This window comes from Clupea harengus, chromosome 4, assembly GCF_900700415.2.
Source record: "Clupea harengus chromosome 4, Ch_v2.0.2, whole genome shotgun sequence".
Classification (NCBI taxonomy): domain Eukaryota; kingdom Metazoa; phylum Chordata; class Actinopteri; order Clupeiformes; family Clupeidae; genus Clupea; species Clupea harengus.
Window position 1 is genome coordinate 9,185,682 of NC_045155.1, and position 18,341 is coordinate 9,204,022.

Sequence of the window (18,341 nt, forward strand, 5' to 3'; positions counted from 1 at the left end):
AACTATGGAGGGCGCTGGTTTCCTTTGAAAATGGATTGATGTGCAAGTCTCATCAGTTCCTGACATAAATGGGGTGCTGTGTGCTGGTACATGTGCTAATGGGGCCTTGGGGTTGACTCAGTTCACCAGTTTGACGTACTCGGTGCCCAATGAAGGCTATGGGACAGCTCTTATTCAAGGCCAGCAATTAAGAGAACTCAAAACATCTCATTAGCCACCATTTCAGAGACAGTGTAAGTAATTGTTACTTATAAATGACCACCAAGTACACATGCTTGGACATTCCATCTTCAAACTGAAATGAGAAGTAATGGTTAGAAGAACATTAAGAAAAAAAAAGAAAGATGTGGAGCGAAATCCAAAAGATGGAACAGAGTGGAGGAGTGGGTCAGCAAAGGACAGAGGTAGGGACAAGCATTCACGCCCCACTCAGTAAGCTGTTGTCAGCAGGTTAGCCTCTGTTAATTAAGGTGGATGGGGAGAAAGACTATTCATTATGTGACCACAGAGAGAAACCAACAACATAGCCCCTTAATGGTCTTTGCACACTGCCAGCCATCACCAGCCTGGTCACAATGGTCAGGCAGAGGCTAATGAGCGTCCATCTTTACCAAGATTCCCCTAGCGCAGCACAAAATAACAAACATTAAGCAACACGGCATGACCCAACTAGGCTGCAGACGACAATGGAGATGACTGTGTCCAGGCCAAATATTAAATCTGAACAGGACAATGGCAGGAAGACAAATCAGATACCCAGAATGCCAAATAACTTTCACTGAAGACATAACCAGAGACGGAAGCAGAATTCCTTTCAGTTGTTTGTTTTATTCTTTCACACCTTCGATCATTAAACATTGTTTATGACCCTTGGATGCACTGAGATGATACGAACAACAACAACAAAAAAGGATTATCGGAAAACAACAAAGAGCATTTCGTTAACTCAAAGGCATGACATCTGAGGGCTCCGATCTGTCTTTGGAAATGTATTTTACAGTGTTTACACAGAAAAGAAATAAAAAATGTTTTGACAGCTGAATGTCGGTAGTCAACAATAAAGTGGAAATTTCTTGTTTTCTTATTTGAGGTCCACAAGTTGCACTACAGGCTTGGAATAAATCAAATCTGTTAATTCTCCTACAATAGGAACCTCAATTGCAGAGCCCAAACACAATGAAGCACAAAAGTGAAGGAGCACCACACTCTTGTCTCATGGTAAGACACCGCTACAGGCTTGACTTGACTAACACAAAAATATTACATTTAGTCATTTACCAAAAGATGTCACACTGAACTCATTTATTCAAGCGATACAATGCACAAGGAATAAAAGGTTCTAAAGAGGAACCACGTAGTTGACGCGAAGGCTCGGTTTGGTAGCATTGACACGTCAGGGATCTCCTGAGGAGGAGAGGAGCACTTATGTAGACCCACGTCACGTCACGTGTGGCAGGTGGACAACCGAACATGAAGCACAAACACAACTCATGCAGAGTACAGGAACCTGAGGACAGAGGAGTGGTTTGTATGTGTGTGATTGTGCGTGTGATTGTGTGTGTGTGTGTGTGTGTGTGTGTGTGTGTGTGTGTGTGTGTGTGTGTGTCTCAGAAGCGTCCTCTAGAAGAGAGAACTCAAGCTGAAGTGGGAGCTAGTTTTGACGAGGTTTTGACATTCTCCACTGTGAAAGTCTACAGACAATGTTGAAAGATTGAGGCCTCTTTAGAGAATAATGTTATTGCCCTGGGTTTAAAAAATAAAAGACCATTAATAAAATTAAAAAAAGTACTTGCACCCTTACAACAAGCTAAGGGTATAATATTATTTCATGGTAAGGAAAAAACATTAGGACACAAACTCAACTCTGTTTGTCAAAACAGACACAATTATAAGGAACCCATTTTCCAAGTTGTTGGCACATTCACACAAGAGCTTTAAAGTCATGAATACGACATGCATGACTATGACCACAAAAAGCGCTTCACAGAAAAAGAGAAATAAAACCTGACACCCTGACTGCTTAGTCCTTTCCTTCTATTTAAATACAATCAGTTGTATCATCCTACACAGAGAATGACCCACAAGCGGTTAAAGCAGCAGCCTACCGGGTCAACTCTTGGAGAGGACCGGGTCTGATCTCAGTCATTGCAATGTGAAGCGTGTCTAACAATGGTAAGAATGGCATGAAAGACAAAATACATCTACAAAAAAAATAAAAGGACACATTGTAAAAAAAAAAAAAAAACAACAAAACAAAACATGGTTAAAAACGAAATAATGCTAATATACAGATCTACTCTGCCCCTAGTGTAGAACAGAGATATTTCTTCTCTTATTTCATATTTTAGTTTCCTGTCCATCTGAAAGGATCCCAGATGTTCCTGGCAGTCTGGTCTCCACAGCGCGATTTATACATCTCCATGGTTGTTCTGGCCCTTTCCCTCACCCATCTCTCTATGCTTTACCCTAACTCTACTCTACCCTACCCACCCTATCCCATAGACTCTGCTCTCCCCCATTAGCCGCCCCTATTGGACGTGGAGTGTGCCACTGCAGGCCGGCTCCCCCTGCTGGTCAGACGGTAGTGCAGCAGCGGTTCTGGAAGAGTTGCTCGATGACCGAGCTGTCGGCCAATGTGGACACGTCGCCCAGGTCGCGCTCATTACTGGCGATCTTGCGAAGCACGCGCCGCATAATCTTACCTGAGGGAGAAGGAGGACAAGGTGAGAGAAGGCAAGAGAGAACAGAAAAAAGAGGTTAAGTTAAAAGAAGAAAAGTAGCAAAACCTACATTCATTAAGAATTAGACAAAAAGGTACTTACATAGACTATTTTGAAGCCCTGTAGCACAGCTTCATTTAACAAGACAAGACAATAGATGGCCATACAAATGAGAAAGATCAGGACAATCTGAACTTTTTAGTGTCCAATCACCTGATCTGGTTTTGGGAAGGCTCGGAGCATTCTGAATGTAGTCTGGTGTGGCAATGGCACCAATCTTCTCCCTCACTGCAGGAGAGAGGACAGCACATTAACAGACTCCAGAGAACACCCACCCACAGTGAGGGCCACCAGAACATAATTCCTCAGCACTTCTGCTGGGATAAAGACATTATATGGGATAAAGACATTATGCTCAGGAGACGTCTTATTTGTGGAGGTGGTTAAAGCCAAGAGGGGGCCCTGTGTCAGGTCTAATGTAATGCCACGTCTGGTCAGTCCCAGGGCTGCACTCACTATAACCATCCCTGAGATGCAATTGAAGCAAATTACACTCCCCGACTGTCTGCAGTACATCATACTCACAGCTAAATATAAGCAGCGCAGTGCGATTATGTACACACACGCGCACACTCGGATTCTCCACACACACATCCTTTCCTTTTTACGTATAAATCATATTGTCTCACACACACACACACCCACGCTGACTCTTTGACAGACACACATACCCTGCTGCTTGAGTTCGGCCTCCAGCGTTCGGCTGTAGTTGACTCCGTCGTTGAGCGTGACGAAGCAATAGAGGCTCTCGCCTTTCACCGGGTGAGGCCGTCCCACCACCGCTGCCTCCGCTACCGCCTCATGCTCCACCAGTGCTGACTCCACCTCCGCTGTGCTCAACAAGTGACCTGAAAGAACAGAGAGAGAGAGAGAGAGAGAGAGAGAGAGAGAGAGAGAGAGAGAGAGAGAGAGAGAGAGAGAGAGAGAGAGAGAGAGAGAGAGAGAAAAATGTGCCAAGACATCAGCACAATGAGAGAGAGTAAACATAAACAGAAGAGCGGAGTTTAAAAGAGGGGCATAGATTTGTTGCCATAGACTTAAAATAGGGTCTTGAAATAAAATGTATGGACCAATTTCCAGTAATGAAGTACTACAAAAGTATGCATGGGAAGAACGTCAGCTAAGACAACTGCAACTCACCAGACACATTTAGCATGTCATCTATCCTCCCTGTGATCCAGTAGTACCCGTCCTTATCCCTACGGCAACCTGGAGGAACAATATCAGATTGTACGTCAAGTGGGTCTCCATGACAACATTTACATTTTCCAACAGGGCAGGAGGGGTGAAATGCTTGCAAAGACTCTCATCAAAAGGAAATGTAATTTCACTTAGCCACAGCCCTAAACCGATCAACAAACAACAGAGCCGGGCTTGACGAAAAAACAAGCTGGGTTTTATTTGGTGAGTTCTCTAATCCAGGAGAACCGTGGGGAGGGGGGGGGGGTCTGGCAGTGAACAGCCAAGAGGGTCACATTCAGCCTTTGTCTGACTGGACTTGAAATCCAGTGCCTGTGTTGCACACTAAATGATACGGTCCTATTCAGACTAAAATTATCTGCTTGTGTGATATCTCCACAAGAGCAAGAGCGAGAGAAAGAGCTTCTCACCATCTCCTGTGACATAGTATCCAGGGAATTTCTTGAAGTAGGTGGTCTCAAACCTTGGGTGGTTGTTGTACACTGTCCTCATCAGGCCTGGCCATGGCTGTTTGAACACCTGTGAGGAGGGGGGAGGGAAGAAGACCTTTAAACTATAGCCTCTAATATGGGACTATGGCCAATGCAGCCTCTAAAAAACCCTCTCTTTCAACATCATCCTCACTAACCTGTCTGTCTGGAATGGGCAGTCCTTTCCTCATTCACGGTCTAACAGATTACCATGTCCTTGCGGTCTGCCAAATAACTATGCATTGCAAAATGTCACCACACCTAGGGTGATGACCTGGAGCAACATGTAGACAATGCTTATTTCTTCAAAAGGACTCTGTAAGCCAAATAGTTTCTACGATCTGGAAAATCAAGGGAACCAAAACCTTATGGTATGTTCTGAGGCAAAACAAGTGTGTCTACAGTGAAGAGGTGACAAGTAGAATTTGGAAGGGGGTATTGGTCAAAATAGTCTGGCTTCTTTCACTCTTTTGCAAAAAGCATATCATTTTCCTGCTTCTTTAAATTGTACGTAACAAAGAGACTTGATCAAATGAGGTTATAAGTAGCAGATTATAAAGCCACAGCAAATTTCACTGGTGTGAATGAGAATGAGGTTCTGTACTTTGTACCTAAGTAAAAGAAATATAGGAACTACAATCAAGCAGAAACGTGGATGGTGGGAAGACTTACCAGGTAACCATCACTTGGTCCCTCCAGCTCCTCTCCTGACTCATTCAGGATGGCAGGAACAACTCCAAAGAATGGAAAGGTCTTTTAGGGAAACGAAAAGATGTTACACTAGTACATACTACGCAACATGTGTATTACAGATATATTACAATTAGGAACACACTCATTTGCTGTTCTAGTTGAGCGAAGGTGATTTTATGTTCTAGTTGATGAAGCTGATTTTCATCTTTAAATCAGAGCATCTTCTAAGAAGAGAATAACTCACTGCTGATCCCGGCTTCATGGGTGTTGCTGCTGGAAGCGGTGTCAACACGTGTCCGCCCTATTTGAACAAGATAAAGAGCAACAAATGTGAGGACTGATGGGAAAGGGATGCTATTCTAGACAATTGCAGGGCATTAAGTGACAGTGAAACATTGTCAATATACAGTATTTACAGGCATCTAAAGACATTAAACTCAATAAATATAATGGGGGGGAGAGAGGGAGAGAGAGAGAGAGAGAGAGAGAGAGTCATAGAAAGATGAGGTGAGGTAAGGTGAGAGAAAGAGTGCCCACCGTTTCCGTCTGCCAGAAGGTGTCCACCACCGGGCACCTCCTCTCCCCCACCACGGTGTAGTACCACTGCCAGGCCTCCGGGTTGATGGGCTCCCCCACAGTCCCCAGCACCTTCAGAGAGTCCCGCTTACACCTGAGGGGCAGATGGCAAAGGACATGTCAGAGGAGCTCAAGGACTTCAAGGCTCAGCTGTGTGTAAGGATGCTACACACACACACACACACACACACACACACACACACACACACACACACACACACACACACACACACACACACACACACACACACACACACACACACACACACACACACACACACACACACACACACACACACACATCACACCGCTCCCAATTCCTGAACACAGAGCCGGTTTTGCTCACAGACTAGAAACTCACTTCTTCACGGGCTCACTGCCGTACTTCATGAGCAGGCGGATGGCGGTGGGCGCCGTGTAGAACTTGGTCACGCGGTACTTATCAACAATCTCCCACATGCGGCTCACCTCAGGGTAGGTGGGCAGACCCTCAAACTGGGTTGAACAGGAAACAGAGACAAAGCACAGGCTGATACATTATCTCATATAAACCCTTAGAGAGGCCTGAAATACAGGAATAACCTCCTCCCATTACACTACTCATGTGTTCCTGTTGTAACCTTAGAACCACACAGACCTCTGCCCATACATGAAGCAGTATGTATGAAAATGGCAAATCCTCTGACTGTTCACAGTCAAAGAAAGCAAGCTGAGTTTTGAATGGATATTTAGGCAGTGTTCCCTCACCAGCACACTGGTGGCCCCATTGGCCAGGGGGCCGTAGGTGATGTAGGAGTGACCCGTGATCCAGCCGATGTCTGCTGTGCACCAGTATACGTCTGACGGCTGGTAGTCAAACACCAGCTTGAAGGTGGTGGCTGTGTACAGCATATACCCACTCACTGTGTGCAGTACTCCCTGAGAGAGAGAGAGAGAGAGAGAGAGAGAGAGAGAGAGAGAGAGAGAGAGAGAGAGAACACAGAGGATGAAACAGACTGCATTAGAAGAAGTGAAAGTTGGCCGGGGAGGAGGAAGGATGTCAACTAAGAGACAGAGAAAAATATGGAGGAGCCAGGACTGTGAAACGCCTCTTACATGAGCATTAGAAAGGGTACACAAACTGGATCAGGAAACACAACACAGGAGGGGGAGGGGAAAAAAAAACAATGGAGGAAGAATGACAACCATAACAATGCAACCATTAATGGAGACATACGGAAGAAAAGATAAGAAAAAAAGGAGGGAGCGGCCACATATAAAAGGAGCTGAACTGAAGGAGGGGGCTACTTAGAACTGCAGGTTTGAGGAAGAGAAACATTACGTGGAGGGAGATGGGGTGTGTGTTTGTGTGTGTGTGTTGGGATGAGGGTGGAGTAATACCTTGGGTTTCCCCGTAGAGCCGCTGGTGTAGAGGATGAAGAGGGGGTCCTCCGAGTTGCACCACTCCGGCTCGCACTCGTCCGACACTCCGTCCATCAGCGTGTGCCAGCACCGGTCCACGTCCGGGTTCCATGGCACCTGGGCGCAGCGCAGAGGCACGAGTTTACCACAGAACACACCATCATCAACATCTCCACACACACAGAATTACCCTGTGTGTGTCTGTGTCTGTGTCTGTGTCTGTGTCTGTGTCTGTGTCTGTGTCTGTGTCTGTGTCTGTGTCTGTGTCTGTGTCTGTGTCTGTGTCTGTGTCTGTGTCTGTGTCTGTGTCTGTGTCTGTGTCTGTGTCTGTGTCTGTGTCTGTGTCTGTGTCTGTGTCTGTGTCTGTGTCTGTGTCTGTGTCTGTGTCTGTGTCTGTGTCTGTGTCTGTGTCTGTGTCTGTGTCTGTGTGTCTGTGTGTGTGTGTGTGTGTGTGTGTGTGTGTGTGTGTCTGTGTGTGTGTGTGTGTGTCTGTGTGAGCGAATGTGTGTGAGTGTGCATGCAGGTATTTATATGCTGAGAAAATGTACGGAGAATGCACATTTTCCATGATCACAAGACTTGTTTAAAAAATAAATAATAATAAATAAATAAAAAACACAAGACTTGTTAAAAATGTTTTTGATCTGTTCTGGAAGCGCTCTGGGACTCGACACCCATCTGGTAATTCTGTAACTGTCGAGCCGAGCGCGGTGAGTTATCAAGAGACCCTGTGAAGATAAACTCCACATCCAAAAGCAGTGCTAGCTGACAACTACATCTATGCAGAGAGAGAAAAGTGATTAGATCACCCATGATCTATCTGATTCTACTCAAGGTGACAGGGGGAAAAAAAGAGAGATTAAATATGACATGTGGATGAGGGGCTGAGAACAGATCAAAGAGGAGGGTGGGGGGGATGATCAGAAACAGGTGACTACTAACTACTGCAAGAAGACATGTAGTACAGAACGTCGTAGGCTACCTCATGCAGCCCTGTGCAGTGTACAAGAGGTGCACTAGCTCGGAAAGACATTCAACAGCAATTCATTTAAGTGACGGTCTCATTTAAATGAAGCTCAAGAGGAAAAAGTACAAGTGACGCAACCTTGTACCGACTGCACAGCGAGCGGTCAAATCGATGAGACAACGAAGCCAGTTTTACAGAGCATTGACTTAAGAGCCTGGAGCCCTCATTCACTACATAATGCTCTGACTGAGTGAGAGGACTTGTATCAGGGGTGGACGGTTCAAAAAGGCTTTGGACAGGAACACGGACCAGTGCTGCAATGTGTTGAAGTCGGATCAACAAAATAACAGTCACGGTTGGGGGTCAATATATAATCAAAAGAAGATAAATACAAGTACTATTCATACAATTGATATACTATATATAACTACTATACTAAAATATAAATACTGTATAAAACATATATAAGATAAGTACAGTTTAAGCTATGTTAAACAATGAGCACTAGAAACAAAATGGGAAATAAACCAAAAGTATTTTTTGCTTGCAGGACATCATTATGGGATACATTTTGGGGTTTGTATGCCTACAGTGACCTCCCAGCGGTGACATTGTCATGAGTGGTATGGGCCGTTAGTGGACACAGGACAGTCAGCCTGTCAGTTGTAAGCATGTGGCAGGAGCAAGAGACAGGAAACAGCCTCCCCGCCCTACGGCTGCTGAGAAGCAGACAAGACAGGTGTTAAAGGACGGAGAAGGAAACGCAACACCCAGGGGTGAGAGAGACGGTGTGAGCGTGAGGGTGATAGAGATAAAAAAAAAAAAAAGAGGGTGTGTGTTTGAGGGGGTGGGGGTGATGTGTGCGTGTTTGGGTGCTTGAGGGTGAGATATATACAAAGAGTGAGTGAGTGAAAACAGTTAAGCACAGGGTGGTCTATGTGAAATACCTGGGGGACGGGGCGGACCCTCTTTACTCTTTCTTTCTGTTTCTCCTGCTAGAAAAGGGGTTAATGGAAAGGTTATTTCAACGTAAAATTTGAAAAAAGGAGAAAAAGGGGTACATGGTAACACTTTAAAATGCAGGATCCAACACATAGCTCCATTTCGAATGCTGACACAAGCCTTCAAGTGACACTAGACTGCTGTGGAACATGCTCCACCACGCATAAGGCCAGCAGTGTCAGGGAAAGCTTCTGTGAGCATATGAAGGGTCTATGACATCAAACCCCTCAGCTTAAATGTTACCAGTCATTTATGGTTCTACTGCACTGGTACAAAACCATACAAGATGAGAACAAGAGGCTTGCAAGCTTATTGGATACAAAACATGACAGGGAAAAGGGTCTCGAAAATAATGTACACATGAAGAAATAAAGATGTTATAGTAGTTAGTTGGGGCATAGATGAAATAAAATGTGAAAAGCCATTGTTGAAGAACCAGAGGAACAGGTGATGAGGGGGGAGGATTAGCCCTCACCTGCAGGTCAGGACAGGGGCGTTTGGCAGGAGGAGACTGGGAGCCCGGGGCAGCGGCCTCCTCTTTAGACAGATGCTTCAGTATGATACACCTCTTAATAGGAACACCTCTGTGTAGGGGGAGGGGAGGGGGAGAGGGAGAGGGAGAGGGAGAGGGAGAGGGAGTGAAAGAGAACACTCATTAACCACAAACCACTTGCATAACATTTTCCTTTAAGAAACTCCAGCAGTATTGTAACACATTCACAGTGAGGAGAGATGGGGCAATGAATGAGATTTGCAATAAATGGGCAATCCTCCAAGGCGTGCAGACTAATCTGACAAACTCAGTGACATTTTATGTGTGCATGCATGGGTGTGTGCAACATAGGCTATGCTATACATACGGTGTATGTGTGTGTGTACATGTATATACAGACGTGGACAAAATTGTTGGTACCCTTCATTTAAAGAAGGAAAAACCCACAATTGTCACTGAAATAACTTGAAACTGACAAGCTCCAGTTTTGTCTCGTCTGTCCAAAGGACATTCTCCCAGAAGCCCTGTGGCTTGTCAATATGCATTTTGGCAAATTCCAGTTTCGCTTTTATATGATTTGCTTTCAACAGTGGTGTCCTTGTCGGTCGACTTTGGCTCAAACAGCGACTGATGGTGCAATCTGGCACTGATGTACTTTGGAAGTTGTTCTGGGCACTTTGGTTACCATTTGTATTATGCGTCTCTTCAATTTGTCATCAATTTTCCTCTTGCAGCCACGTCCAGGGAGGTTGGCTACAGTCCCCTGGACCTTAAACTTCTGAATAATATGTGCAACTGTTGTCACAGGAATATCAAGCTGCTTGGAGATGGTCTTATAGCCTTTACCGTTAACATGCTTGTCTATAATTTTCTTTCTAATCTCCTGAGACAACTCTGTCCTTAGCTTTCTGTGGTCCATGTTCAGTGTGGTACACACCATGATACCAAACACCACAGTGACTACTTTTCACCATTTTAAATAGGCAGACTGACTGATTACAAGTTTGAAGAAGCCTATAATGCTAATTAGAGGACACACCTTAGTTTAACATGTCTCTATGGTCAAATTATTTTAAATCTTTTCTAGGGGTACCATCATTTTTGTCCAGGCCAGTTTAATTCGTTTTTTTTTTTTTAATTATTCGGTTGAACCACAATTCAAAAGCAATGTCTGATTTTCATTAGTTCATGTTCAGTATTTTTTTTATTTATTATTACTTTTGTCAGTTTGAAGTTATTTCAGTGACCATTGTGGCTTTTTCTTCCTTTGACGGAAGGGTACCAACAATTTTGTCCACGTCTGTATGTGTGTACATGTATGTGTGTGTGTGTGTGTGTGTGAGAGAGAGTGTGTGTGTGTACGTGTATATATGTGTGTGTGTGTGTGTGTGTGTTAGGGAGGCTGTAAGTAGGGTGTCTGCGTGGGTCTTACTTGTCCCTGCACTTCTGCAGTGCATCGTCAGCGATCACCTTCAGGTTGATCAGCTTATCTCCTCTATAAAAGCCATCTGAGATTGGGGGCGGAGGGGGCGGCAGGCAGGGAACCACGAGAGACAACATAATTAAATACAGAAGGACTCAAAACAGACAAATCAAATAATCGGAACGCACAGGCATTTCCTGTGCAGAGTGCTTTTCACAATGGCTCAAAATAGCCATGGACAGGAATGACTATTCATAAAGCCCAAAACATGTACAGTATGCCACTGAAATAATGTGACACAAGCACTACAACTTCTATCACAAACATTCAGCTGCTAAAGTTCCAACACACATCATCTAAGGTCCCTGAATATACTGGCAGCCTGCGCTAAGGAAACGCTGGACCTTGACCACCCCTTTAGTCAAAACCAAAGCCCCTCACTAAATGGGCTTTGACCATAATCCGATTAGTAGCACTCCAAATCCACAGTCTGGTGAGGAGTGTGGTTTGCAGACCTTTCCCTTTTCAAAGGAATGAAAATCAGCTAATTGACACCAAGGTTAAAGAGGCAAGGATAATCTCAGGGAATATGAACCATCTGAGCAGGCACATTTTCAGTTCGTTTTCTTACCAGCAGTGATAAGCAACGAACACTGCGAGTCCAAGATCCTCTCGCACAGGGATTCCGCCGAGAAGCCGGCAAACTGAACGTGCAGAAACACACACACACACACACACACACACACGCACACACGTCAGTGCATCTACACACTGATATGGGAAATGTCTATTACCCATGAAACACCAAGTTTATGAAGTCATACCATAAAAACCCTGTGGCAGAATCATCATGACACAGCAAAGGTCAAGTTCAACCATCATGCTGGTGTTTCTAACGCATTTCTTTCCCCATTCCCTCTAGTCCAGCCACAGTGCTGACAGGCCACTCACCACGATGGAGTGCACGGCTCCGATGCGAGCACAGGCCAGCATAGCCACCACCAGCTCCACCACCATGGGCATGTAGATGGACACACGGTCCCCCTTCTTCACACCTGTGGGAGGAGAGGGGGGGGGGGGGGGACATGACAGTCATTGGGAGAAAAAAGAAACCCCTTTCATTCACACAGGAAAAAAAGGATTTGACAAATTTAACATACAGAGCCAATCATTTTACCAAACACTACACATGACTGAATAAACCAGTAGTATGTTGTATATTGGTGTAATGTTTAGCATGTTGTACTAATACCCTAGTTGCTTATTGTAAAAAGTTGTAAAACCAACAAATTAGGCCACCATATAAACGCACATACAGCCACACACACACACACACACACACACACACACACACACACACACACACACACACACACACACACACACACACACACACACACACACACACACACACACACACACACACACACACACACACACACACACACACACAGTCCTGAAGCTGTTGTACCTTGTGACTTCAGGACATTGGCAAACTTGCAGACTCGCTGGAGAAGCTCCCTGTATGTTATGGTCATCTCATCCCCTGGCTCATTCCCTTCCCTGTTGGAAAAGATGCACAACTACATCAGACAATGAAAATACATACTTATTTTGAGACCCAATATTCAATTAGGGCTGTTTTCAGAATGGTCTAATTTCAGTAGTAACAGACTGGGATTGAAACAAGTGTTGACAGCACTCCAAAACTATTGTAGATCTTACAGACAGACATATAAAAAAGTTTATCACATTTTAACGGTGTGTATGTTGTGTCCACTGGGCCAAGAAGTGCTCATAAATACAGCAATGATTTACGTTTGCCTTTTTAGAGGCCTGACTTATGCAACATCACTGGTGTAGCAATCTTTTCAACTGAAAGCTCCCAGTTGCGTTTGACAAAAAAAAATGTGCAGCTCTTGGCACATAGCTGAGAGAACAGGTTATACCCGGAGTCAGACTGTGTTTCTTAGTTTCAGAGTAGTACAGAACAAGATTCACAATAAGCAACATAAACAAGTAGGCTATTTCTATAAAACACCCGTCAATGGTAAAAGATATTCAGAAAGAATCAGCTGAACATACACACAGAGCTGGAGCCAACTTTGGTAGCAAACTCCATCCTCCACATCTTAAATAAGGAGCATTCAGGACAACAGAGGAAATCCAGTGGGATTAGCACTGCCTACCATTATTATGACTTCCAAACACATGGACCTAATATATACTCATTACAAGCACCAGGACCTGAACGCAGAGACAATACATGTCCAGATGTGCACAAACACGAAACCCCCACGCTAACATGCTAAAAATAGCACAGGGCTGCAGAAGCAATGATAAATGCAGGTACTGTTGCTCCCCACCTCCTGTGCCAAGATCAACATGCAGCATTCCATCAGCGCATGGGTCTAAAAAGTGAACCTTGTTGCATAGAGCGGATGTCTTGATGGAGTCATTTCTGCCCTGTGCAGCCACAGGGGACAACGGGGGGATGTCGTAATTTCCCCCACACAAAGTCTCCCTTGGTAGGTTGGACCTCAGCTGTAACAGTAATTTCAGGCAGCAGGGCAGCAAACACGTGCTCCATTCCAACACAGAGCAAGGCCCACTAAGACCAAGTTCAACTTTTCAGGCCAGGTCTTTTCCCCCCTGCCATATTTAAAGTCAGGAGTCATGGTGCAATCCGATGAAGCCCTGAGCCCTGAGCAAATGCAAAACACACAGGAGAAGGAGAAATAATGTCATGGTGCCCAAAAGCAACCTCCCAGTACCGCCCAACCCGCACTGCCCAGATCAGGCTGCTGTTTACATAGCAGCACTGCTCCTGTTGATCCTGGGGCCGATACAAGTGCGAGCCTGTATGCTGCTCTGTACGCAGTCCAAAAGTGTCCTGCCTTCACCTTTTAAGCTGCAATAAAAGTCAAACATACTTTCTCTGTGGAGGGGATGGAGGCAATATGTGACACAGTGGACATGACAGCAATGTAGTAGTTCTTATTGACACATCTCTGTATGTGGATCCCTGCACATAGAGATACAACAAACACGCAGGCCTACTTGGCTGGTAACGCCCAAGTTGCAAGTCAGCTGACAACAGTGAAGAGGTGCCATGGGGTGACAGCACAAATCTACCATGAAGACACAGGAAGCCTTTACACTTCAAAGCATGGGCCATCTCTCTGTGATAAACCACGAGAGCTTGAACTGCTTGGGAAATGTTCCCTGTGCACACAAGGCCAAAGAGTAAGTAAGCCTCTAAGGCTTAAGGATATTTCTGTGTTACTTCTGCATGGGTGCAGACACATCCATACCTTTTGTCTGCCTGTGCTGAGGCAGAACTGAGTTTGAAAGCCCATCAGCAGTAATGCATTTTCAGGTGCGGCCTATCAGAGCAGTGCAGCGGCTAGAGGACGCAACCCGGCCCAGTCAATTTACATGAGCAGATGATTCACTATGAGTAGCCTCTAACCAACATTTAAATCATACGCCATGGCAAAGCACTGTACCGCCATGCAATGCATGCTCCTTAACCGACCTCACTTCCTGAAAGAACCTCATTTACACAACTGTTGCCCATAGTATGTCAAACAATGGGTATGTCATTTAGGAAACAAGTAGGTTGTGTAACTGATAACTTAGTTGAATAGTCATATGACTTAGGGCAGAGTACAACCATAAATGCCTTCTGTAAGTCAGCGTTAAGACTAATGCAGATAACTTAAATGGGGGAAAGGACACAGTAGATCCACAGTGGAGATGGCACAAGCTGGATGAGGGAAATGAGAGTGAACAGGTCCAACGATGGGAACTAAAGTTGACAATGGGAATGGCTGACAGGACCTAGCCTATCCAAAAGGACATATAATTTACACTTGACAGATCGGCAACTTGAAAGGCTTGAGGAGGAGCAGCCCCCACTCTCTGACACAAGCACACACACACACAGGTCAGGCAGAGAGGATACTGGAGGCAATGATGACTGTCAGGCTATATCTCAACAGAAGAGCTTTTGCTGGGATTATAGTCTAGAAACACTGAAGTGAGAAGAGTTGGGGCCAATACATTTCTTTAACCAGCCAACCAGCGAGGTGAAGATAGTAGTTCAGTTGATGACAAAAAGGAAGCACTGACATCTGAAATCCAGCAACAACAACCATGGTGAAGAGAAGTGTGGTTGGTAAAGATGAATCGATTACATTTGTTCTATTAGACATTACATTGATAATACAGTGAAGACCTGGTGTCTGTTGGGGTAAATAGGCTACATGACATAACTTCACTCATCTTTATTTAGTACGATTGATTAAACAGGCTCTGCTTCAGGCTTGCACAGTGAGTTTGTATTAAAATTAATCATTTTCATTTGACGTTAGAGTTAGTGTAGTGAAGAAGAAATTGAGCAATTCCAGACTGCAATGTGCAGTGAAATGTCTTGTATGGTATATGGGAAAAACATCTAGCCCTTATTTTCCAGACCAGCATATCAACTGTGAGGTATTCATATGTGACCAACTTGCTATACCATAACAAACCTAACAACCTAGATGACCAAGATGTAATTTCAGAATGAAATGAGTGGCAAGGTGCGTGTGCTGGTGCATAGATTGGAAGATCTAGTGCTTGCACGTGGCTCTAAACATAATACAATGAGCCAACACCTTCAGTCAAGTCTAAAGTCCATAAAATGAAGGTCAAGATGCCTTAAATATTTACACCACTCAAACAGTCAAACACAGACACACTGACCAGTAGAAGGCAATGTTGTCCCCCAGTTTCTTCTCATGTACGTTGCGATCCAGCACATTGTAGCAGATGTTGGTGGTGGCCCCTTCCATGCACTTGACGAAGATCTCACCCTTGGTGACATCGAAGTTGTAGTCCATGAATTGCCCTGTGTGCTTCGTTTTCCAGAAGAAATCTTTGGAAATGTCTCCCCAAAACTCTACAGAGGAAAGAATTGTATCTTTAAGTCAACGACCATATACAATACTCATTACATGAATCTACAAAAGATCTTCTCAGAGCTTATAGGAACACTAATTAGTTATTAACACTGGCCTTTTACTCAAAACGATTTGCTCTGTCACACTACATCAAAGTCAAACATAATAGCAGGAGTATTTATAGAGTTTCGTACTTGCAACCATGGGGGGGGGGGGGGGGGGGGGGGGGTCAGTATTTCACTCATACAAGCTAGTCAATGCTTTAAATGGACTATAGGTCCCTAGGCACAGTTTCAGTGAAATAGAGTAAGTGTAGGCCTAAGGACGTGGATCATCACACACGAGAGCTGCACGTTGACAATGAAAGTCTAAACAACAACAAAGCTCCATTTGACAGACCGTTTTAAAAATAGACAGAGAGGCGCCATCACATGCTATTTAAAAACGGAACGCTATTTTTCAGACCCTGCAGATGACGAACATCCAATAATAGCGGGTAAATGTTTCAGAGTTAAACCATATGTACTGATACATAGGGCGCAAAGCAGACTGCCACCGGTGAAGGCAACTTACGTGCATTTGTGCACAATAGTTATCGCTGGAAAATGATCCATCTCCATTACAGAACACCGCATTTGTAACGTCAGGTGAATAAGCACCGCATGATAACCATTATTATAACACCCAGGTGTGCAAATTAATGAAAATTAAGAATGCCAACCACTCCAACTCAAGTTACCTCGCGAAGGAGAAGCTAGCTTGGTCGCAGATAACAACCCACAGAGGAGACGCCAGCTGCCTCACTTTTAGGAAAATAGAGGCTACTTACCGTCAGGGTTCTCAATCGATTTCATATACATTTCCTTGTATTTCTCAAAGCTGGGTATATGGGCCTCTTTCTTCAAATCGCCACCAGCATGATATACGTCCTCCCTTGGCGCTTTGTCTGGAATCATCTTGACTTGCTTAGCTAGCTAGTGTTCACCACTGTCAAGTCTGTAAAAAAAACTGTTATGAGCAAGCTGGCGGGAGTAATTACTGGGTAACATTACATTTCCTGCAGTGTTTGATGATTCAGCTTGGTTTGTCAACTGACACTCTATTCTGCTCTTGATTCAAAACACGTCAATTAGCATATTTGACTGGTACTTAATAAAAAAAGGCTAGCCATATAGCTAACAGTTAACTAGCGAGGAACTGATACATGTCAGCTAACTTATCTAGCCTTACTCTCAAATTGTTTGATTGAATCTGGTTTAACCTTCCTCGTCATAATTCCATGACTGTTAGCGTTACAGATATAGCTCGTCAACTAGTCAGTAGCTGCAAATAAATGGTTTACGGGCCATACAATAGTATTGAACATCTATTAGCAAGCCAGTTACCAGCAGTTACGAGCCCTGTGTTGTGGCTAGCCTTCGACTGTCAGAACGCGCGAGATCAGGCCGTAAGCGAAACCATGCTTTCGATTAAAGTCTCACCTTTTTTAGTTTTACTGCAAGTATCTAACACTGTGCGCCAAGAACACCATCAGCCCCCAGAGTAGACCTATTTTACTCTGAAAGCTTAAATGCTGCTGTGTCCTCTTCCCTCTGCCTTGAATGCAAGACAACGACGTGCTGCAGCCACGGACAGAGAGACGAGGCTTTGCATGCTTGTCCCTCCTATTTTTTCCTCCGTGACCGTGAGCAAACAGTAGCCCCTGATGGGCGAAAAGGTAACCAATCGGCTGAGAAAATGAAGATGACGAAACTGTCTATTTTGCATGTGACAGTACGAGTAGCATACACACGTCTGTGAACTTGGGGAAGCGGTTTCTTTTGGGTTACAGTTGTTCTTTGGGGTTTTATGTTTGATCACAACCACAGACACGTTAGGCACATATAGGGCCTGAACAAATTGGATAGTAGTTATGGGGGATAGTGTACCGTACATTAAAATGTAGTCGTCATGGAGGGATTGTTTAGTTAATTCTCAGCCGAACAGACAAAGCATACATGAAACATTCTACTGAAAAACAAGACAGTGCCAGGCTGTGTCAGACACACAGTCATTTACTGTAGCCCAAGAGCTATCTGGTGTCATAACAGCCTTCAGAAACCACCGGATCACAATCGCCCTCAGTCACACAATCACCCCCAGAAAATGAGACAATGGCTCCAATGCTTCCTTTCAAGGGGGAAAAGGAGCTGCACATGCAGTGAGAAGACATGGGTGTGGTGCAGCTTCTTAGATGACCGTAGAGGAACACCAGAGGAGGGTTATTGGTCATTTTAATAATCCTTTTCGGTGTTCAGTCACAATTTTGGTACAGTCACACAGTACAAGTACTAAAACACAAAATGTGACATTATATATACAATACCTGTTTTATGAAAGACTAAACATGT

At 44.4% G+C, this 18,341-nt stretch overlaps 1 protein-coding gene across 3 annotated transcripts; it reads right to left on the reverse strand.

Moving 5' to 3' along the window:
- Positions 1 to 808: 808 nt before the first annotated feature.
- acss2 (acyl-CoA synthetase short chain family member 2) lies at positions 809 to 17,630 on the reverse strand. 3 transcript variants are annotated; one of them, XM_031566079.2, is made up of 20 exons: positions 17,433 to 17,630; positions 16,781 to 16,947; positions 15,755 to 15,950; positions 12,477 to 12,568; positions 11,957 to 12,060; positions 11,637 to 11,709; positions 11,015 to 11,090; positions 9,565 to 9,673; positions 9,035 to 9,079; positions 7,100 to 7,237; positions 6,467 to 6,637; positions 6,081 to 6,214; positions 5,681 to 5,813; positions 5,388 to 5,444; positions 5,123 to 5,203; positions 4,391 to 4,499; positions 3,921 to 3,989; positions 3,452 to 3,628; positions 2,934 to 3,008; positions 809 to 2,702 (listed from the first exon to the last, which is right to left on the reverse strand). In XM_031566079.2, the coding sequence occupies exons 2-20, from the start codon at positions 16,905 to 16,907 to the stop codon at positions 2,575 to 2,577; spliced, it is 2,094 nt and encodes a 697-aa protein (XP_031421939.1). In that variant the 5' UTR covers positions 16,908 to 16,947; positions 17,433 to 17,630; the 3' UTR covers positions 809 to 2,574. The 3 variants fall into 3 exon arrangements, with proteins under 3 accessions (XP_031421939.1, XP_012690485.2, XP_031421940.1); XM_012835031.3 differs by having other exon boundaries at positions 9,035 to 9,082; positions 17,433 to 17,629; XM_031566080.2 differs by lacking the exon at positions 9,035 to 9,079.
- Positions 17,631 to 18,341: the final 711 nt, after the last annotated feature.

Bases quoted from the DNA above. Each gene is read 5' to 3' on its own strand.
- acss2 (XM_012835031.3), bottom strand. From the start codon at position 16,907: ATGATTCCAGACAAAGCGCCAAGGGAGGACGTATATCATGCTGGTGGC. The intron at 5,445-5,680 runs GTGGGCACTCTT...TTGTTCAAATAG, and splicing joins CCTTCTGGCAGACGGAAACG to GGCGGACACGTGTTGACACC. The intron at 3,990-4,390 runs GTGAGAAGCTCT...TTGTTCCTCCAG, and splicing joins ATACTATGTCACAGGAGATG to GTTGCCGTAGGGATAAGGAC.